The 21,480-nt window shown below is 60.6% G+C and overlaps 1 protein-coding gene across 1 annotated transcript in view; it reads right to left on the minus strand.

The window, feature by feature from the left end:
* The window catches only part of SPTBN5 (spectrin beta, non-erythrocytic 5), a 46,735-nt gene that overhangs the window by 19,832 nt on the left and 5,423 nt on the right, over nt 1–21,480 (minus strand). Inside the window, exons 4-31 of the mRNA XM_040620490.1 lie at nt 19,797–19,954; nt 19,040–19,268; nt 17,576–18,213; nt 16,203–16,341; nt 15,850–16,082; nt 15,458–15,611; nt 15,169–15,369; nt 14,884–15,090; nt 14,271–14,471; nt 13,434–13,586; nt 11,059–11,189; nt 10,592–10,831; nt 10,004–10,288; nt 8,766–9,006; nt 8,460–8,599; nt 8,174–8,273; nt 7,259–7,429; nt 6,587–6,742; nt 5,939–6,153; nt 5,368–5,545; nt 4,940–5,140; nt 4,595–4,711; nt 3,436–3,593; nt 2,906–3,041; nt 2,512–2,657; nt 1,646–1,760; nt 1,429–1,539; nt 1,033–1,212 (exon numbers count right to left, since the gene is read on the minus strand). Coding sequence (XP_040476424.1) covers nt 1,033–1,212; nt 1,429–1,539; nt 1,646–1,760; nt 2,512–2,657; nt 2,906–3,041; nt 3,436–3,593; nt 4,595–4,711; nt 4,940–5,140; nt 5,368–5,545; nt 5,939–6,153; nt 6,587–6,742; nt 7,259–7,429; nt 8,174–8,273; nt 8,460–8,599; nt 8,766–9,006; nt 10,004–10,288; nt 10,592–10,831; nt 11,059–11,189; nt 13,434–13,586; nt 14,271–14,471; nt 14,884–15,090; nt 15,169–15,369; nt 15,458–15,611; nt 15,850–16,082; nt 16,203–16,341; nt 17,576–18,213; nt 19,040–19,268; nt 19,797–19,954 — 5,334 coding nt within the window. The remainder of the gene's footprint in view (nt 1–1,032; nt 1,213–1,428; nt 1,540–1,645; nt 1,761–2,511; nt 2,658–2,905; nt 3,042–3,435; nt 3,594–4,594; nt 4,712–4,939; nt 5,141–5,367; nt 5,546–5,938; nt 6,154–6,586; nt 6,743–7,258; nt 7,430–8,173; nt 8,274–8,459; nt 8,600–8,765; nt 9,007–10,003; nt 10,289–10,591; nt 10,832–11,058; nt 11,190–13,433; nt 13,587–14,270; nt 14,472–14,883; nt 15,091–15,168; nt 15,370–15,457; nt 15,612–15,849; nt 16,083–16,202; nt 16,342–17,575; nt 18,214–19,039; nt 19,269–19,796; nt 19,955–21,480) is intronic.

The following is a 21,480-nucleotide window of genomic DNA, read 5'->3' on the forward strand; positions in this document are numbered from 1 at the left end:
CTGCTGTCATCCAACCTGACCCTTCGGGGCCACGAAAGGTCCACCTTTGCCGGCCTCCTCGGCACCCTCGCCGAGACTCCTCCCCCTTTGCTTTGGTGCCCCTCTTGCTTCGAAGCTCCTGCTCTCTCTTCCATCTCTTCCCAGCTCACCTGCTCTTCAAGGGCCAAGACCGCGTTTGCCTCATGAGGGCGTCCCTGACACCAGGACACCTCACCGCTCACCTTGTTCTCGGGATTTCTACTTTAATACTTAAAACTGTCTTCCGCTGATTGGTGTACAAACACCATGTGAGGGCTGGGGGGCCTGGGATCCTTGTCCATACACCTCATTGCAGAGGTGAGGAAGGGTCAAAGGCACGGTGTGCATGAAGGAGGTCCCCCCAAACAGAGGGCCAGCACGAGGCTCCGCGCCTCGCTCAGGCTCGCGCTGCTAGAAAGTAGCAGGGGTGGATCCCGCAACTCAAGCCTTTTTGCAGTCACAGTTCGGGCCTCCTGGCTTCCCGGGCACTGAAATCTGGGGGCTCCTGGGACAGCCTGTGGCCTGGGCCCCCGTCCCAATCTGACTTCTGGAGTGTGAGGCTTATCCCCCCGGCTACACAGACTCCGTGAGGGCAGCAAGTCCACGTTACACGGCTTCTCCATCGCCCTTCTCTCTCCACAACGGCTCCCAGCCGACGGCGAGACACAGATGTTCGGCAGTTGCTAGCTGATCCCGAGGTCACTGTCCAGAACATTTGAATCTCCACTTAGGGGCTGCTTTTCTTCCCCAGGCCCGGCTGGGAGCCCCGTCTCCTGACTGCTCTGTTACTCGCCTGGGCCGGTGTCGACCCAAACCGCAGGAGTCACTGCTGTGTCCCACGTGCTCAGTGCTCTGACTGGCCAGACATTCAGACGTACCCACGTTCTTCTAGCTCATGTCCACGCCGGGTTTCCCTCCAGAGCTGGAGGGCCTCATTAGTCCACCCACACGCATGGTAACACACGCACGCACACGCACGCATGCACGCGGCACCCCAGAGGAAGGAGCCCTCACCGCTCTGTGGAAACGGGCCAGGAGGCATGCCCGCTCCAGCTGGGTCCTGCGCTGCTCCGCGCGTAGCTTCAGGGCCTCCCAGGCCTGCACCAGAGCCTGCTGCCTCCGCCGCACGGCCTGGGCCTGGGGGCCCGGCCCCAGCTTCTCTGCTGTGTTTGCAGCCTCTAGCAGCTCCTGCAGCTGGGGCAGGGTAGAGGGTAGGGAGGGAAGGGTCACGTCCTCCTAGAGACTGAAGGGCCTGCCCATCCCCCAGGACCCTCCTCGAGCCATGCCCTGCCATGCACGGTAGGCCCAGGCGGAAGCCCTGCGGGAGTGTGGGAAACCCAGAGGAAGACACGGACAGGCCCGAGGGCGCTGGTAGGGGCCCGAGTGGGAGACGCAGCCGGACTGGCTCACCTGCCGCCCAGTGCCCACGAGCTCATGCTCCAGCTCCTCGTGTCTCCTCAGCTGGGCCTCCAGCCCACGCAGGTCTGGGGCCACCTCACTGGGGAGGCTTGTGGCTTTCTCCTGAGGAGAGGAGATGGCCAAGGCCGTCAGGAATAGAGGGTGGGGCACCGAGCCTGGGGCGGATCCACTTCTAGAAAGAATCCGCCTCCTCCCCTCCGGCTCGTACCTGGACCTGTGCTAGGGCTTCCAACAGATCTCTGTGCACTCTGAGGGTGACCTCGGCATCTTGGAGCAGGTGGCCTTGGGCCTGGGTCAGCTCCCACAGCTCCGACCAGGCAGTCCTGTCCCCAGGCACGTGGAAGGTGAGCCCTTGGCCCAGCATCTCATTCCGCCCTTTGCTAGTCCTGTCAGCCCTCTTCCTCTCCAGGCTGCATCCAGGACTGGCCCAAAGCTCCCCTTCTGCACCCCCTTTCCTGCCTCGGGGTCTGCCTGGAGCCTTTCCAGCTTCACCACGGATTCAGTCCTTCGCCGCTATCATGCTCAGCCCTTGGTTTCTATGCTTTGTGGCACTTCCTCCATCTTGTATATTCCAGTCTGGAATGCCGACCAGATTATAAATGTTCAAGGGTAAAAGCCTCATCTTCTCTCCATTCCTCATGTACTCAGCCAACTCTCACTGAGCTACTAAGCCTTCCACCAGGCCAGGCTCCACGCCAGGGGTCATGGGCAAGTCAGGCCTGGCCTCAGAGCCCACAGGCTGGGGTTGGGGCGGGGGGGGCGGGGAGACCCATGCCAGCCAGGTGGCAGCTAGGCAGTCTTTGCACAGCTCCCTCCCCAAGTTCCGGGAGTCAGGGGTTTGGAAAAGCATCCCTGGGGGTCCGGGCAGAACTCCCTGGCCTGCACACCCAGCCTTGCCTCCCTTCACAGGCCGTGGTCACCAGGGGCTGCCTCAGCCTCCCTGGGACCAGCACCCTCTCCAGATCCCTCGTGGGCAGGCAGAGCCAGTGTAGTCCTCAGAGCAACCTCCAGCAGCTGCCTGCACAGCTCGCTCCCCCAAACCCGCACCCCCGGCCTAGCCCACTGGGCACTCACTGCAGGTCCTGCTGCCTCCGCCGGGCATCGGGGGCGGCGCTGTGCCCGAGCTCCCGCAGGCTCTCTACCAGCTGCTGGCAGCCTGCCACCCGCCGGCCGCCCAGCTCCACTTGGCGCTGGAACCTTGCAAATTCGGTGAGGAGGTGCTGAGGAGAAGAGGGGAGTGGGTGAGAGTGGCCCCCCGCTGGCAAGGCAGTAAGCAGCCTGGGAAGCAGGTGCCTCCTGTCTGGGCAATGGGGGCGGGACAGCCACCGTGCCTACGCACCTCCTCAGAAGGCCTGTCCTCGGCCAGCGCTCACGACCCCACGGCCCCCTTCTCCGCAGCCCTGCAGGCCGGCCCGTTGCCCCCGCCTTCCACCTGAGGGTGTCCTCCCAACCCCTGCCCTCTTCTCACCAGGACGTGCGCGTGGTCTTCTCCGAGGCCCTCCGCTGGCCCGGCCGCCTGCTTCTGGCTAGCCAGCCAGCTCCGCAGCGCCTCAGCCTCCCCCAGGAACTCGTGCAGCTTCAGGGTCCCCTCCAGCTCCTGGCCCCTGTGGGGACAGCCCATGGTTCCCACGGGTTAGCTGCCCCACTCCCTGGGACAGCTGGCCCAGCGGAAGGGGGGAACCCGAAGGAGCTTATTCATGGTCCCTGAGGAAGCCTGTGGCTCTGGATTTGGGGAGAAGTAAAGCCAAGCAGGACAGCGCAGGGCAGCGGGTACCTATGCAGGGAAGACACGAGAACTGAGAGCTGGGGGCTGAGCTCCTGCCCAACGGGCCTCGTTGCGGACTTGATGGAAGGAGGGGAGTAACACCCAGCAAGGACTCCTCTGACACATCTCCGTGGGCCTGGGGCCACGGTTTCCCTCCCACTCAGGGTCTCAGTGTGGGAACAGTCAACCGTGGCTAGGCCCCCCATACCCAGAGTGGGTGCAGGGCCCCTTACCGTGTGGCTGCCCGCTCCTGCAGTGCCCGCAGCTGCTCCCGGAGCCTCTCCCGTACCGCGCCCAGCTGCTCAGGGGCCCCAGCACCAGCGAGCATTTGGGCCCTCTCGTCAAGCTTCTCCATGGAGCTCCAGCAGAGAGCCAGCTCCTGCTGCAAGGCCTGCCAGTACACACGGACCACGCCAGGCACTGACTGGGTGGCTCCTTCATCTATACACCCACCCGCCCCCATCCATTCAGCCGCGGATCCCCAGACCCAACCATCTACCCATCTACACACCCATCCATTCACCCCCATCTGTCCAGCCATGTGTCTGTCCATCATCCATCTACCCAATACGGATAGAGTTCTACTGTTCCATACAAGTGAGACGTAGGGGTGCCCTCAGAGGGTTCACTATTTAGCAAGTGCTGGGTGACTGGGGCCCGGGGAGGGAGGACACGGAAGGCACTGCACTACACCCCAACGACACAGTAACAGAGATGGCCGGGGCTCAGTGAGCTGCTCGGCATGTCTGGGACACCGAAGTGCCAGGCTCGCCCTGTAGGAATGGCCACGAGGCCTCAGTCACAGGACGCAGAAACACCGACCACGAGGGCCATCTAGAAACCCACGTCCAGACAAGAGGACGTTTCGGTGCCAGCTGGAACCAGGGCTGCTGTGGGGTCCGGGGCTGTGGGGTCCTGAGAATCCGGTTCCAGAAAGGCGGAGGGTGCTCCAGGCCTCCCTCCCTTTAACCAGGGGATGCTTGCGGGGGAGGCAGGTTTCAGGAGGGCATTTGGTTAACTCAAAGGGTGACATTCAAAGTGTGGCAGGAGAATCCTGCGGAAGACGTGGGGAGGGTTAGAACAGGTGACCCCAAGAGGGGAGAAAGTGCTAGGGCAAGAGATGAAGAAGGCAGAGAAATCCTCAGGCCGCAGGGGTGTAAACCGGTCAGGAGGCTAAAGAGGGGGGCAGGAGTTCTTCAAAGGGCTGTCTCTGAAGAAGGGGAGCACTGGGGATGGGCAGGGGGCCTTGCCGGACTTGGGGGGCTGGCAAGAAAGGAGCTGGCCATGTCTTCAGGAAGAGAGAGAGCAGGGCACTGTGCCTCTGGGAAGGAGGATGCGTCCTCTGTAGGACAGCCCAGCGCAGCCTGCATGGAGCTGCCCGCGACAGGGTACCTGGTGCTTCTCCATGAGCCTGACGGTGGCTGCCCCGTCTGCCCCGCAGTCCTGACTGCCCACCAGTGGTTGCTTCTCCTTCACCCAGTCCTCCAGCTCTGACGCGGCCAGAAAACACTGCCAGGAACGAGGCCACCTCACCTCGATGTTGTCAGATGGGACCCTCTACCACGCCTCGGGGACACCATGCCAGGCTCTCCAGCAGCCCACGCAGAGAGGCTTCTGCGCCTACCGGGGACTAGCTGGCTCCTGGGCCAGGGTTCTCACAAGCCACCGGCCCTCTGAGAGGCCCGGCTCCTGCAGACCTCACTCACAGAGCCGTCCCGCATGCTGTCTGCGTCCTACCTGCTGGAGAGCCACAGCCTGCTGCAGGCACTGGGCCCGCGCCTCACACGCCCGCTCCAGCTCCGCCCAGCGGCCCTCCAGCTTCTGGCACTGCTCCAGGACGCGCGGGGCTTGGGGGTGCCCTGAGGCTGCAAGGCTCTGTCCGGAACCCAGCACCCGCTGCACCTGTCCCTGGTGGGCTTTCACTTCTTCCCAGAGCTCCTGCCACAGAACAGGAGGAGGGGCTGCCGCCTCCAGGAGTCCCTTAGTCACAGGGGGGCCAGGAACAGAGCCGTGGCTGCGGCTCCGGGCCCCACTGGGGCAGAACTCCTGGGCAGGGAGTAACTGGGGGCAGAGACTTAGAAATCGGGACACCCTGATTAGTGAGAGCGCCTTCTAAGGTCTAGGAATGGGAGGTCAGGGATCCTGGGGGGAAAGGGGGCCGCTACCTCGTGCTTGCGCTGCAGGCTCTGGGCACCATTCAAGCATCTGGCGGAGCCGGCCCTGGGCATGTGCTCAGCCACCCAAGTGAGCTCCAGGTTGCTCAGCTGGTAGAAGTGGTATGTCTCGACCGAGGCCTGCAGCTGCAGGCGCCGGGCAGCCACATGTCCCTGCAGGGACTCGAACCTGGGGGGAGGCAGAAGAGATGGTGGACGGTGGGAAGAGGTGGGGACAAGGCCCTCAGGGCTTTCCACAGCCCCGGCAGGGACCCACGAGGAGCGAAGCAGAGGGTGGGGGAAAGCCTCATCTGATGAGGGGGCGGCAGCTGGAGAGGGCCCAGGGCGCAAGCCTTCGCCCAGATAACCTGCTTGACTTCAGACTGTGGGGTGCTGAGCATGCTTAGAGTTGGGGTCTCTGGCCTCCCTACCCTGGGAATGACCCTCCTCCTAAGGGAAGGAGATTTGGACCACCTCAGGTCCTGTAGATGCCACCGCCAGGCTCACTGGGTGAAACCATCCTCCTGTTCACAGGGTGGGGGTGGCACAGAGTGGGGTGAAGATGGAACAAACCAGTGGGTACCTCTGGAGGTACTTTTGGGTCTCCTCCATGACGGTCTGGGAAGTGAGCCCCCGGTGGGCCTGGGAGACGAGGGCAGCCATCTTGCTGGCCAGCGCCTGGCTCTTGCTTTCCAGCTGGCCGTGCTGTTTCTGGAGCCTCCGGCTCGAGCCCAGGTCTTGCCCTGTTTCTGCGCTCCGCAGGGCCCCCTCCAGCTGCTCCATCTGCTCTTTAGCATCCTGGGGAGAGTGCAGGGTTCTGCAGTATGGACTCGCAAGTTCTTGGACTCCGAGACCACACTGCCTGCAGCTTACCAGATTCTCCGAGGACCTACTGGGGACGGCTGACCCCACCGTCGTCCACCCCCCCCACCCCCCGCCCCCGAGCCTCATGAACACTCCCATCCCTTCATGCTTCTTCCTCCACAGGGATTCCAGTTGTGCTGACTACACCCCGGGCACACAGGAGACAATTAGAAATTGGCAAAGCCAGGCTCCACTTGCCATAAGCTAGAGGCCTCTGAAGACTGCAGGACTTCCCAGGGCCACTCCAGAGCTGGGAAAATATGCCAGATTCCTCCCCGCCCCGACCCTCCATCCCCTCCCCTGTTCCCCACCCAGCCTGGCACAGCCTCCGGCTCCCTCCCGTGCCCTGCCCCTCTCTCCGGCTGACCTGCAGCAGCTCCAGAAGCTGCCTGGCCCGCTGGAGCCGCTCCCCGTGCTCGGCCAGCTTGTGCTTCAACCCTTCCCACTTGCTACTCAGGCCCTGGAGGCTGGCCTGCACACCTTCCCAGGCATGGGGCCTGTCTCTCAACAGCTGTCTCCCCACCTGGAGTGGACACGAAGACCGAGGGAATTTTGTTGAGTTGCTGGGGCCACAGCAGGCTAGACCCAGGTGGCAGAGGTGGGGGGCAGGTAGTTGAGTACAGGTTGCCTTCTCCAGGCTGCAAGGGCTCAAGCATTTCCTGTAGCCCCAAATCTGCGGGCAGAGGTGGGCGGGCTCTCAGCTGCTGCCCTGAGCCGAACAGGGTGAGCCAGCCTCAGACGGCGGTAGGGAAGGCTTTGTTCAGGTGGAGGTGGCAGGCACTGGAGCTGCCCTGAGAACTGGGGGTGGGAGGGGGTGGGAGGAAGAGACGATCGGATCGAACTTTCTGGGCTGGCCTAGGCACCAAGAACCAAGACAGGGGGTACCCAGCTGAGTGGAGGAGGAATCTGGGGGATGCTAAGTCCGAAGTAACTGAGAATGAGTCTTCCTTGGCTGATTTGTTCCATGAAAACAGGCCATCCATCTGGGCTGGGGATTTGAAGAGGAACAGGCCCTGTCCCCTCTGTCCGGGGCCCCCACCTGCTGCAGGCCCTCCACGTGCCCACAGGTGGCCAGCAGCTCGCACTCTGCTGCTTGGAGCCGCTTGAGCTGCTGCAGGATGTTGCCAGGCTCCCAGGAAGGCTCATCCGCTGCCCTCAGCCCCTTCTCCTGTATCCACAGCACCAGCTCTGCCACATCCTGCTTCCATTTCTGCCCAAGAACCAGGAGAGAAGGGGTCTCGTGACCGGGGTGGGGGGCTGATGTGTGGACCTCTAGAGAGAGGGGTCGCATGGACCCCCTCGGGAAAGAACAGGACCCAGAGCCAATCATAGTGTGCAAGGTGGGGCCTGGGTTACTGCTCCTAAGTGGGGACAGGAAGCGGAGATGAGGAGGGAAAGGTTTCCCCTCACAGTAGGAGGAGGCCTGGGGAGGGACTGCCTGGGCTCCATGGTGTCCTGTGCCCAGAGAACAGGAGCACGTGGTCAGCGTCCACTACTCAGCCCACCTCAGATCACGTACGGCCATTTCTCTCCTAATAGGGTATGCTACAGGAGGCCCGTGGACCGGCCCAGCTCAGAGGCCCTGTGGGGGCCGAACAAGTATGTGACAGAGCCGAGGTCGGCAGCGGGTGCCCATGGCCCACCATGAGCCTAGACTGTGGCCAGAAACGATGGGCAAGAGGAGTGTCCAGATGAGGGAGGGCAAGGGGGTTTATCAGGACTTTGGGTTCAGTTCTGCGTCTGAACATTATGGCCCCAGCCTGTTCTCCTCATTTGGAAACATCAGAGCCACAATACGTGTCCCACAGGAGGGGCCATGAGAGTCAGTGACAGAACATGTGGGAAAGTGCTTTGCTGGCTGGGAAGGGCTCTGCATCGTGCTCGAGTATTACACAGCAGTGACTCCGAGGCCCTCCTCCTGGGGAGGCCTCATGCCCCTGGGCAGCCCCCTCACCTGCAGCTGGAGGGAAGCCAGCAGCTGCCGCCTCCTCTGCTCGCTCCTCTCCTGGACCCTGGTCCACTGGACCTGGGCGCTCTGCAGCTGCTCTCGGACCCTGGAGGCCGGGGGAGTGGGAGGAGCGCTCGAGGCGGGGGCTCCACGCTGCCCGAGGCCCGTCACAGCCCAGGGTGTGCCCCGCTGCCGCCCCACTCCCCACACCCTCTCCCAGCCTCCAGGCAGCAGGCCGTGCAGGCCGAGGAAGGAAGGGTGGCAGGTGCTGCCCGCGCCGGCCCTGGCTCACTTGTGCGCAGCCTGGTGCTGGCTCAGGGCCAGCGCCTCGCCACGTGCCCGCAGAGTCTCTGCTCGATGGCCAAGGATGCCCAGTTGCCGCTCAAACTCCTGGTGCCGCTGCAGCAGGCTCTGGGCCTCCCCTCCATCGTCCTGAGAGTGCAGAGACCGGGGGTCATGCTTGGGACGATGGGGCCAGTACCATCTTGCCCGCTGCCAACCCCCAGGGCCACCAGCCCCCCCGCCCCCCGCCCAGGCTTCAAAGGTCCCCCCAGTGATGGGGAAGCAGCCCTGCAGCCCGGTATCCCTGGCTCCCTACCCCAAGCTCGTCCAGCCGCAGGAAGGCCTCGTGGCTGGCACAGGTAGCAGCGAAACCATCCACATCTCTGCCAAATCTCTGCAGCTCCAGCCCCTCCTGCAGCTGCTGCCGTCTCTGCTCCCAGGCGGCCTGCAGGCCCTGGCATTGCTGGCTCAGGAGCCTCAGAGCACAGGCCAGTTCACGGGAGTCCGCGGAGTCCAAGGCAGAAATGGTCTGGCCCTGAGCCTCCAGCTGCTGCAGCCTGGCCAGGATGACAGGCAGAAGGTCAAACCCTGTCCGCTCCTCCCACCCCCTTCCTCTCCTCTCCTTTGGGCATTCATTTTGGAGCTCTGAGAGAGGGCGAACTGGCCGGGGGCCTGAGGCTGGTTGGCCGCAAGGTGCCCTTGTCCCACAGAACAATGGTACTCTGGCTCCCTAGTGATGCGCAGAATGGTGGGCCCAGCACACTGCTTAGGTCTCCATAGTGGCCATACTCGCTGCCATGTCACAACCCTGCTCCAGGGCACCGTCCTACTGGTCGATGACCAGGCAAGTAGAAGATTCCCTCAAACCACATCCATGCCACCGTATGCCCACAGCATTAGAAAGGGCGGCTCTCTCACTCAGTTGAGTGCACAGGCACACAGACTGGGGACGGGGACACCTTTGTGTGGATTAGAAAAAGGCTCTGCTTCTTCTGAGGTGAGGCAGCCCTGAACCATTAGTAGAGTCTGGAAGCAGAGGATGAGATGGACTGAGTGCCCACTTGGCTACCTTGGGGCTCCCCTTGCAGGCACAGCCTGTGGACTGTGCCTGGTGACCCTGCCTGCCTGACCGACCTGTGCTGTCGTCCCTGCAGGATGAGTGGTCTAGCCATCCTGCGGAGGTGATCTAGCCATACCTTAGTCCCATGGGGGGGTTCCTGAGCCATCTGACTCCAGGAGCCTGTGGGGTTTGCATTACCCAGAATGGCTTGGGAGACTAGGCTGCCCTGACTAAAAGCAATCCCTGAGGCTCACTGGGGTGGGGTATGGCCAAGTCTGCACTTGACAGAACCTTCCAGGAAGTTCAGATTCTGTCCTGCATCCCCGCCCCTCCCCGAAGTATGCAGATGCCTGACCAGTTCTTGGTTACATCCCCCTCCTTCAGACCTGCCCCAAGCACCTGCTGGACGCTAGCCTGGGCTACCACCCTGGGTGACGCCCTTTCTGGTGGCCTTAGCCAGCCTGAAGCCCGCCCTGTCCGTCCCCCATCCTGACCTCTCCTGCCGCAGCTGGATCTCCTCCAGCAGGTCTGTGTGCTCCATCAGCAGCCGCTGGGCTGAGGCCACATCCGCCACCTTCTCGCCACGCAGCTGAGCCCAGACGCCTTCCGCCCACTGCAGCAGCTGCCGGCTCTCCCTCAGGAGGCTCTGCTGTGCTTGCGCTTCGGCCCGCGCCCTGGCCAGTCGGGCCACCCGCTGCCGTCCCTGCTCCAGCAGCCCCTGCAGCGTCTCCACCTGCTCTTGCAGGGACCGGCTCTCTGTGGAGCCCGACTGCTCAGCTCTGGGAGATGGGGTCCACCACCCAGTCAGTGCCCTGCCCTGGGCCTGGGGTCCAGGCTCGGATTCCCCAGGGCAAGAGGCGGTGACCGCGCACTGCCATCTCCCCCTTGCCTAGGGGCAGCAAGCCTGTGTGGCTCGCCCTTTCCCTGTGAGCACTTCCTCAGGCTGCTCGGCCACCGCGCCCCTGCCCTTCAGATAGCACACCCTGCCCACCCTCCGCTTCCCGTCCCATTCCTCACTGCGCAACCCTGCTCAGTCCTCCCCTGCCTCCCTGGCCCGTCACCGTGCCAAACCCAGGCTGTACTTTCTGGCTGTGATTTGCAGGCAGCTGATGCTCCTCTCCAGTGTTAGCATCTTCCGCTGGGCCAGCTGCAGGGCGCGGTGGCTGTCCTCGGACTGCCCCAGCTCTAGGGTTTCCAGCTGGAGTAGCAGGTCTTGCAGTTGGACCCGTGTGGATCCACACTCGTGCAGGAGACTGCACACGTCCGTGGTGCGTGCCAGCTGTGTTCCCTTCACTTTCTTCAGGGCTTCCAGCTGCCCCCACCTGAGCAGAGGGAGCAGGGATGTCTCCATCACGGGGACAGCCCCTCCATCCTGGGACCTTGGCCAGGGGCTCCCACAATAGCGGCTACCAGGCTTGGCTGTCCCCCCACTCTCTCCTCCCTGCCTCTGACATGCCCGGTGTCTCCTCCTGGCTTCTTGGGAGGGAGGTGAGCAGGCATGCAGGCCAGGGAACCGAATCTAGCCCATCCTGCTCTCCCTCATTCTTACCTCTGGCTCAGTTCCCCCTGCTGTTGCTGGATTTTGGGGGTATTTTCAGGATATCTCTGCTTCAGCTGCTCCGCATTGCTGCTGACCTCAGCCCAGCGGCCCCTTCCCACAGCCAGGGCAGTGAGGAAGTTCTGGGGAAAGGAAGACCCAGGCCTTGAGGGGGCTTCTTTTCTTCCCACACTGCCCTCAAGACTCCACATGACCTCAGACATGCTCTGCTGCGTGGGTGTTTGAGCTGTATTCCTCTCAAAGGACTGGGATCTCTGTCCTTAAAGAGTTGGGAGGGCCCTTTAAAAATTCAAAGCCAGGTATCCAAATTAGAAAGACATGTAACTGTCACTATTTGCAGAGGACAGGGTATTATATGCAGAAACCGTAAAGAACCCACCAGCAAATTATTACAACAAATAAATAAATTCAGCAAAGCTGCAGGACACAAAATCAACCTACAGGAATATTTTGCATTTCCGTACACTAATAATGAACTATTGGAAAGAGAAATTAAAAAAAAAAATCTCACTTACAATTGCATTAAAAAGAATAAAATAAATTTAACAGAAGCGTTGAAAGACCTACACACTGAAAACTATAAGACACCGATGGAAGAACTTGGAAAAAAAACACAAATAAATGGAAAGATATACCATGCTCATGGGTCGGAAAAATTATTAAAATGTCCAAACTACTCAAAGCAACCTACAAATTCAATACAAACCCTATCAGAATTCCGATAGCATTTTTCACAGAAATAGAACAATCCTAAAATTTGTATGGAAACACAAAAGACTGAAGGGCCACAGCAATCTTGAGAAAGAACAAAGTCAGAGGCATCACACTCCCTGATTCCGAACGACATAGTTTACCGTAAGAAACTACAGTAGTTACTTACAGTAATCAAAACAGTGTGCTCTTGCCGTAAAGACATATAGATCAGTGGAACAGAACAGAGAGCCCCCAAATAAACCCTGCACATACAGTCAATTAATTTATGACAAAAGAGCCAAGGATATACAATGGGGAAATGATAGTAGTGCTGGGAAAACTGGACAGCCACTTGCGAAATATGAAGCTGGCCCCCTACCCTACACCATAAACAACAATAAATTCAAAATTCTCAACAAGGCAAATAATCTGAAAAATAAGCAGAGGACCCGAATACACATTTCTCCAAAGACGACACACAGATGGCCAACAGACACACGAAAGCGTATGCTCAACGTCACTAATCTTCAGGGAAATACGAACGACAACCACATCCAGAGATCAACTCCCACCTGTTAGAATGGCTGTTCTCAGAAAGACTAGAAAGAAGCGTTGGCGAGAATGTGGAGAAAAGGAAACCATCGTGCACTGCTGGTGGGAATGTAAACTGATGCAGCCACTATGGAAAACAATATGGAGTTTCCTCAAAAAACGATATAGAACTACCATATGGCCCAACAATTCCACTTCTGGGTGTTTATCCAAAGACAATGAAAACGCTAACTTGAAAAGGCATGTGCACCCCACGTTTGTAGCAGCAGTATTTACAACAGCCCAGCTACGGAAGCAGCCTGTCCGCTGAGGGATGGACAAAGGAAATGTGGCATGTATATCTACCACACCCAGAAGAATTAAATATCTCTCTTATACCATAAAGAAGAATGAAATCTTGCCATTTGGGACAATGTGGATGGACCGTGAAGCCATTTTGCTAAATGAAGTAAGACGGAGATAAATACTGTGTGATCTCACTTGTACGGGGGGTCTAAAAACACAAAACGAGATACAGAGGCCGGACGGGTAGCTGCCAGAGGTGGGGCGTTGGGGGTGGGCGAAATGGATAACGGGGGTCAAAAAGTGCCAACTTCTCGCTATAAAATAAATAGGCCATGGGGATGGAATATATAGCGTGGGGGCTACAGTTAATCATACTGTGTCGATATCTGAAAGGTGCTGAGAGAGTACATCTTAAAAGTTCTCATCCCAAGAAAAAAATTCCGTAACTACGTGTGGTGGCGGATGTTAACTAGACTTATTATAAGATGCACGCACGTATCGAGTCATGATGTTAATGATACGCCCTATGTTGACGTTAAGTAGACTTACTGTGCTGATCGTTTCACAATATACACAAATATCCTATCATTATGTTGCATACGTGAAGCTGGCATCCCAGCATGTATTATATCTCAATGGGAAAAAAAAAAAGAAAATTCAAGGCCAGACCACTCGTTCCTCCTTCCCAGACAGGACTAGAGTGAACACGGACAAGTCGGGCACAGGAGCCAGTCACAGAGAGGCAGGAGTGGGCAGGGAAGGAGGAGGGCAGGAATAAGGAGGGGCAGCAGGGCTGAGCAGCTGAGACCACCACCTCGGCTCCACGGGGGCGGTACCTCATACGTGAGCTGTGTGACCTCCAAGTTGTGGGCCTGGGGCTGCAGTGTTCGGAGCAGTGCTGTCTGGTTCTCCAGCCAGGACCGCAGTTCCCCACAGAGGCCATGGAAGCCAAACAGGGCTACTGCCTCCTCCAGCCGCGACCTGCGGTGCTGAGGAGAGGCCGCCCCAGAGGTTGGGGTGAGGGTCAGCTTCCCTGAAGGGCCCTCTGAGCAGTCTCATCACCCCCCGCCCCAGCAGCAGAGCCCAGGGCCAGAGAGGGTCCCTGCCCCACCACTGGGCCCAGCGCCCTCTGCCCAGGGGAGGGAGCGGACAGGAGCTCAGCATCAGGTCAAGGGCCCTGGCAGAGTGTGCTCTTTTCATCTAGCCCTTGGCTCTTAGGTACGGCCTTACTTCTGTAGGACCTGGCTCTGCCTAGCCCGGTCCACCTCCCTTCCGGGCTCTCCTCCTGCCGCCTACCCCTCCCGGCTTCACCTCCCGGCTCCAGGCCCTCTAGCCTTTACTCCTCCACGGCCTCCTTCCTGCCTTGGCACAGGTCCCTAGCGCATGGTCTCCCCATCTTCCCTGCCCCCCACCCCCAGCTCTCCTTGCTATTAGCCCCTCTTTGTTCCAGTCTCAGCCTCAATGTCCTTGCCTCACAGATGCCCTCCCTGACTCCCAGCCTGACCCGGGCTCCTATCGCACCCACAGCCAACTACTGACTTCTCATCTCTGCCATGACGTAAGCTGCTTGTGGCCAGCGTGCATGCCAGTAACTGCTCTGTCCCTGGGCTCACAGCTCGGGGGCCGGTACAGAGTAGGTGCTCCATGAACATCTTCTTGAACAAGAGTGTTACCTTTGCCAGGGCCTGCAGGCCCTCATAGTCCTGGCTCAGGCAGTCCTGTGTCTGGAGTATGGTGTTAGGGTCAGAGTAAGGGTCAGGCTCAGCAGAGGGGGCCATCTTCTGGGTGCCCGGGGGAGCAGAGTGGTCCGAGACCTCACTCCAGGTCCCCAGGTTCCTCCGGCCTTTCTTTGGAGAGCTCAGGGCAGACACCACCTGTGCTGACAGGACAGAGGGCAGCATGTCCACTGGGGCTCCCCTAAGCACAGAGGCTTGGCTGGGTGGGGCCAGTGGATGTCCCTGGGCTGGTAGAAGCGAAGGGGGCATTCTAGGAGGAACCTGGTAAATGCCTGGAAACTGGCGGGGAAATGAGCAAAGCCAAACTATACCCAGATGACCTCTAGAAGCCTGGGCAGACAGGATTCCAGGCACTGGGCTGGTTAGGAGGCAGGATGCTGCTGAGGAGGGGTGGGGGGAGGGGTGGGGCCAAGATGCCAGGTCCCTGGTCACTAAAGCCCTCCCATCTCCACCTTCTGTGTGGTCACGGGAGACAGGGGCAGCACGGTGACCACGCGCGCATTCGGGGCCGGAGGCCCGTGGTTCTGGGGCGCTGCCGGCCGGCACGCACCGTGAGCGACACCTGGGCTGCGGCCGCCCGCGCCTGCTTGTCCAGCTGCCGCAGCTCGGCCCCGAAGGCGTGCACCGCGTGCTCCAGCCGCCCGTGGCGCAGCAGCAGGGCCTCGGCGGCCGCCTGGTCCCGCCCGCACGGAGCGCCCTCCAGCGCCGACCGCTGCTCTCTCAGCCACGAGGCCGCGTCCGCCGCGTCGGCCAAGTACTGCGGCAAGGAGGGCGGGCTTGAGCACGGGCGACCCCGCACGCCTGCCCCGCCGCCCACCGCCCGCCGCCCTGTTACCTGCTGCACGAGCAGAGCCGTCTGCAGCCGCGCCCCTCGCCTGGCCACCTGGGCGCGGAGCCGCTGCCACGCGCCCTGCAGCACCTCGGCTCTCTCGCGGGGATCCGGCCGCGTGGGGTGCCCGGGGGCACCCAGGTCGCATCCCCTGCGCACGAGATCAGCGCACACGGCCTGGTGGTGGCGCAGCTCGCTTTCCAGGGCCTGGAGGGGGGCAGAGTCGGGAACTGGGTGAAGGGAAGGGAAGAAAGGCTGGCAGAAAGGTGGGGACTGGTAGGTCCAAGGCAGGTACCTTGTGTTTCCGCAGGGCCACTCTGATCTGGCTGAGGTCCTGGCCCAGGGCCTCATCCTCCACCAGCTGCCTGTGCTCCCTCAACCAGGCTTCCTCCTCCTCACAGTTGTGCAGGAACTCTGCCTGCTGCAGGCTCTGCTCCAGCGAGACCCGCCTGAGGGAGAGCAAGGGGCCCAAAGGGATTGGGGAGCAGGCTCCCCACTGGGCTCACACACTTCCCCTTAGACAGGAGTTCTCTTTTTCTGGTTGAGTCGACAGGGGACCCAGAAGGCTTAGGTGTGAGGGTCAATGTGGAGGAAGTTGCCAGGTCAGCAGTATTTTAACCTGGGCAGGAGGAACACTGGGTTACACGGGAATTCTGGAGAAGGTAGAAGAGGGGGGTGGGCTCTTACCGGGCCCTGACAAGAGACACCAGGCTCCGGTGGAGCTGGGCCAGGGCCTGGGCCTTGGCCTGCAGCACCTCCACGCTAGCGCCCAGGGAGGAGTCCAGCTCCGCAGACTGGAGGGCAAGATGGTGCACATGGGCTCCGTGGGCTGAGACCTGGGCCTCCAGCAGGTCGTGCTTCTGCAGCAGCTCCACGGTCTCTGCCAGCTGCTGCCCACAGGCTGTGGAGCCGGCCAGCACCTGGCCAGGGGGGACAGGCGATTGTTGTAGCCCCAGAGCGCTGGGTCCCCGTGAGTGCCCGTGCTGGTGCACCTGCTGTGTTGCCTGGGGTGGGGGTAGGGCTGCTGGTGCAGGGCCCACCTGGAGCTCCTTGAGCTGGCTGGAGGCACTCTCCACCTCCTGCAGCAAGCTCAGCACCGCTTGCAAGTGTGCTGTCTGCTGCTTTTGCCCTTGGAGACGCTCGAGGAGTCGCTCCCAGCGCCCAGTGATCTCCCGTTGCCTGGAGAACATGAGAATAACGGTGGTCTTTACTGGGCTGGGGTGGGGAAGCTACCTTGGGGGTCTCCAGCCCGTGGGGCGCTTGGAGCTCATGGAGCCCGAGCCCGGTGGCTGGGTGCTTGGAGCATACTAGCCTGGGGCGGTTGGGGCACTGTGTTCTTGCTTCTTAGACACAGGCAGAGAAACCAGGAGGGTCTGTGAGGTTCACGTCTTTAGAGCCCCCAGGCCCTCTTTCCAGTCCCCATCTCAGATGATAGAAAGCAACTCCAACCTTCACGTCTGCGCTAAAATCCGGAGAACTCACTTTCTCACACCCCACATCTGATCTGTTGCAAATCCTCTTGGATTCAAAATACACCCAGAATCCCACCATTTGTCATCCCTCCATTACTTCTGTCTGGCCTAGACTATCGCATAGCCTCATACGTGGTCTCTCTGCTTCTGCCCCTTCCGTCTGTCCCCGACGTGGCCTCCAGAGTGGTCACTGTACAACAGGAGGGTGTGCCGCTCCCCCGCTCAAGCTCTCCCGCGACCCACTCCCCATCAGCCTGAGTAAATCCGCTTTTACTGTGCCCTACACTACCCAGCATGCTGTCTGCCTCCACCCTCTGCCCCGGACCTCAGCTACTACTGGTTCCTTCGGTCAGCACTGGCCTCCACGCTATTTTTCACACACGCCAGGCATGCGCCCACCTTGGCGCACTGCGCTAGCCACTCGCTCTGCCTGGGGTAGCCCCCACACCCGTATGGCTGGCCCCTCACTCCTTTCTGGTCTTTGCTCAAGAGTGAGCCTCCTCTGACCACCCTATCTAACTCCCTCCCCTGCTGGCACCTCATCGTCCCCTATGCTTTATTACTATTTTTATCACGATCTCACAGACTATATGCGCATTTTGTTTTCCTTAGTCGTGTGTAAGCTCTGTGAGGGGAGGGATCATTGTTTGTCCTCTTCACTACTACATCCCCAGCACCTGGAAGAGTGCTTGGGACATAGACACTCAGTAAATGTTTAGGGAGTGAATTAATCAGAGGTATCTAGAAAGGGCGGTGCTTCACCAACAGGGGTCCGTTACAGATGCTGGAACTTCAGGCACTGGTGGGAGTTAAATCTTTTCAAGGGAGCCCTGCTCCTGGAGATCACCCCTCCATGGCCAGGAATGGGCGTACGTAAAGAGAGGGGTAGGACAGGAAGGCCTTAGCCTGTTTTGAGGATGGTTTCCGTGCCCCGGGCTCACCTGCAGGCTACATCTGCCCAGCCAGGGTACTGCTCCTGCTGGAGGACGTCTGCGATCTCGGCCAGGGCCTGGAAGCGCCCCTCTTGGGGCAGGATGCCGGCCTCCAGCATGCCCAGCCTCTGGGCAGCTGCCTCCACTGCGGTGAGGCCGGCTGGCGGGTCTGCGGCGGTGGCCTGGTCCAGCACGTGCTCTGTGTCCGTCAGAAAGCTCTCCCTGAGGGCTGCCTTGCGCTGGAAGCGCCGGACCAGGGTTTCCAACCGCTCCAGCTGTAGGACCCTCCGCAGCAGGGCCTGGCCCCGCGAGGCCTCGGCCCGCTCCAGGCCTGCCCAGCGCTGTGACAGCTCTGCAGGGCCCAGGCCCTCGTGAGGCAGGAAGGGCTTGCGGTTCTGGGCCCGAAGCGCAGTCTGCAGCCGGAAGAGCAGGGCCTCTGCGGCCCCTCGCTGCTGCAGGCGCGGCGGCTTCTCCTGGGTGCGGAAGAAGGCAAAGGCCACCAGGAGCTGGCGCGTGGCGGGCAGGGAGTCTGGGAAATCCCGCGCCTCCAGCTGCGCCTGCTTCTCTGCAATCCAGCACTGCAGGTCGGCCACCAGCTGCTGGTACTGCGTCCGCAGCTCCTCGGTCTCCTGGAGCTGAAGCAGGATCTGGAGGAGGCAAGGGGAGGGTTCAGGGCAGCACCTCGGGGCAGGCCCTGGAATGGAGGCGCTCCCCTTTTGGCTGCTGACTGACTGCCAGGGTTCCCCGGCTGGGGGGGTAGCTCCTTCTCCCCAGCTAAGGTTGCGCTAAAGTGGGGGTCCTTCCAGCCCCCAGAGAAGCGGGTCTGCCTGCCTCCCACACTTAGACCCAGGAGTGTGGGGCACCCATCCTGCCTTCCCCCATCTTATTTTACCCCTTTTGGCCTCACCTCTGGAGGTACCATTCTTTATCTGAGCTGTCTTTTCCTTCCCTGAGGCCCCCACCTCCCTAAAGCAGCTCAGAGCCCTTGGCCTCGATCATCTGCCCCATGCCCAGCTGAGACACCAACCCCGAGAACAGCCTTCCCAGGCCTTTGCATCTGCCACTGTGCCCAGAGAGGAAGAGAGCCTCCCCAAACATGGACTGAGCCCAGCAGGACTGTGCCTGTCCTTACAGAGCCCGGCTCTCCCCGAGCCTTTCAATCCCATTAGGAGCTTAACAGCCTAAGAGCACGGGGGAGGGGGAGGGACAGGAGAGGATGGAGCTCACCTGGCTCTCCCCGTTGCCAGGCCCTGTGCTGGCCACTGTGCTCAACACTCCCGAAAACGGCAGCCTTCTCCTACCCCAGGCATTACCGGCTCCATTTGACAGAGGAAACGCAGAAAAGTTAGGGGCCACGGTCAAGACCACACATCGAGGAAGTGGCAGAGGCAGGCTTCAAACCCAGCTGTGTCTGACTCCGGAGACTTCACTCACCCCACCTCACCTCAATGCCACCTTCGCTTTGTCACCAACCTTAGCAAGTCTCCTCTGGACCGTCAGCTCCTGGTGCAGGCGGGAGAAGTGATGGTAGTAGAGGGACACGTAGGTCATGATGGAGCGCTCATCAGGCTGGAGGGCCGCCACGTCCTCGGGGTCCAGCAGCGGAGCAATGCCCAGCTCCTGCTCAGCCACGCGGAAAGCCAGGTCAAGGTTGCACAGGGGGCGCTCGGGGCGCAGGGAGCAGTAGTCAAGCAGGTCTGGCCTAGACAGAGAGCAGGCAGAGCTCTTCACCAGAGTCACTCCCTGCTTGGGTCTAAGGGACTTGCTCAAAAGGCAAACCAGCTCCTAGGCCCTCACACTTACCACATTAGTTTCCCCTGCCCGTAATCTGAGCCGCTAATGAAGGAACGGGGCTCTGATAGGGAAGGGTTAACTTCCCTCAGGCGCCAGGCTTCTGGGTAGGGGGAGAAGCTCTAAAAGAGCAGGAACTTGCCAGGAAGAGGACTGAGAATAGAGTCAGGGGCCCAGAAAGTGGAGAAAGGGGGGTCAAGGCAAACCTGGCCAATTCCACGGGATTTCCTAGGGAAGGGGGGAGGGCCTCGCTATCAGCCTGCTCTACTTCCGTGCCCGGGGGGCAGGGGCCAGAGGGATGTGGGAGATGGGCAGCTTCAGGACCCAAGCCCGTTTTCGGAGTTCGGCTCGGTGGTGGAGGCCTGCAGGAGGGAGGCTGAGCCAGCCTCCGGCCAGGTCCGGGCTGGGAGGGCGCCGGTGGGCTCTCCCTCGTGCGCACCTGTGTGCGTGGATGAGGGCACCGAAGCCCAGCCCGTCACTCCAGCTGCGGGAGAAGTCGGTGATGTTGACATTGGCATAGCAGGCCGTCTTCCGCTGGCACCAGACCAGCAGCGCTTCCTTGGCAGACAGCAGGGCTGCGCTGGCCCCAAACTCCTCCTGGCAGGGCAGGACAGCGGGTCACCATGCAGGGACGGCTGGGAAGGCAGCAGAACCCGCAGGCCGTGGGAGGGGCGGGCTGGGCCTGGCTGTGATTCTTCTCCCCCAACCTGGAGGCAGGTGCGGACCGCTCTCTCTTCGGAGCGGCTGATTTTACTGATTTCATTTGTGGTGGGCAGGGACTGGGGCTGAGGGAGAAAGATCGGCCTTCCAAAGAAGTGGGGCGCCTGAAAGCTGTCCCATCCAGCAGCTGGCTTTGAGTCACAGCTGGTGACCGCAACAGCGGGAGCTCCCGTTTTTCCAGCCCTTCTGATGGGCTGGACGCTGTGTTAACAATGGGCCCCACGGAATTGAGGCTGGGATTTGTTAGACTGGCTCCTGGTCCCCATGGGCTGTCTGCCAGCCAGTACACGTGGCTCTCCAACCTCTCGCGGCCCCAGGAGGGGGACACTATTACTATTTACACTGTAGGGATGGCATAAGGAGGTGCAGAGGGGCAATGAGGGGACTGCCCAGCATCCCTCCACCAATAGGGCAGGGCTTGCCTGACCAGGAATGGCTGACAGCTGGCCTCTGACGGGCGAGCCCCCCTGTCTACCACCCTGATGCCTCACGGGGCTGCTGAGGGCAGAGCCTGTGCTGTTTCTTCAGGCCGGGCAAGGACATCTTCCTTTGGTTTCAATTCCCTCCCGCCCTCCATGTTTCTGTTACTGAGAATTTCCTTTATTCTGTTATTCTTGGTTCCACCTGTCCCCACCCCTACCCTGCTCTCTCTCTTCCCCTCAGTGCTTCTCTCCCACCTCCTTCCTCCCATTTACTCCCCCTCCTCCAGCCTCCATTCCTGGTCCCTGTCCTGCCCTCAGTGAGACTCTCCTTCTACCCACTCCCTCCCTCACCCTCACCTGCCAAAGGCCCCTCTCCTTTTTCCTCCCCGGCTTCCTCTCATGTGCTCCATCCCCCCATCAATTCCTGGTTATAAACTCAAAACATCAGAGCCCAGCAGGCTGCATCGCCTCCCTTGCCCTTTGGGCCCGGGAGCTTGGGTGGGCAGCAGTGCAGGGGGGAAGCCTCAAGGCCTGGAGCACATGCCCTAAGCACTAGGCTCGGCCGGCAGACATGACCCAGGAGAGAGTCTGGGGATGAGCATGGGAGGGAGCAGGGGCAGCCAGCTCCCGTTGCATCTGTTTTGCAGGGAGCAGAGCGAGAGCCGGTCAGGGGAGGGGGCAGCAGGGGCACCTGGAACTGGCTAAAGGGGACTGCGGAGGGGAGCGTAGCTGCACAGAAGGGCTTGAGGCCAGTTAGAAATTCACCCATCCATTCATTCATCGCATGGGTGCGAGACTCTAGGGACACATCCAGGCAAAGATCCTGCTGTCCTGGGGCTCACAGTCACATGATGGGTTTCAAGGATCCTCCTGGATCTGAGCCAGATCTATTGCTTCTTTTCATTAGGTTCTCATTCTCTAGGTTGGCTTTTATAACCTATTGGAATTGAGATTTAGGTGGGGTTTTGGAAAGCACCAAGC

Source organism: Ursus maritimus, unplaced genomic scaffold, assembly GCF_017311325.1.
Source record: "Ursus maritimus isolate PB19 unplaced genomic scaffold, ASM1731132v1 scaffold_35, whole genome shotgun sequence".
In the NCBI taxonomy this organism is placed as follows: domain Eukaryota; kingdom Metazoa; phylum Chordata; class Mammalia; order Carnivora; family Ursidae; genus Ursus; species Ursus maritimus.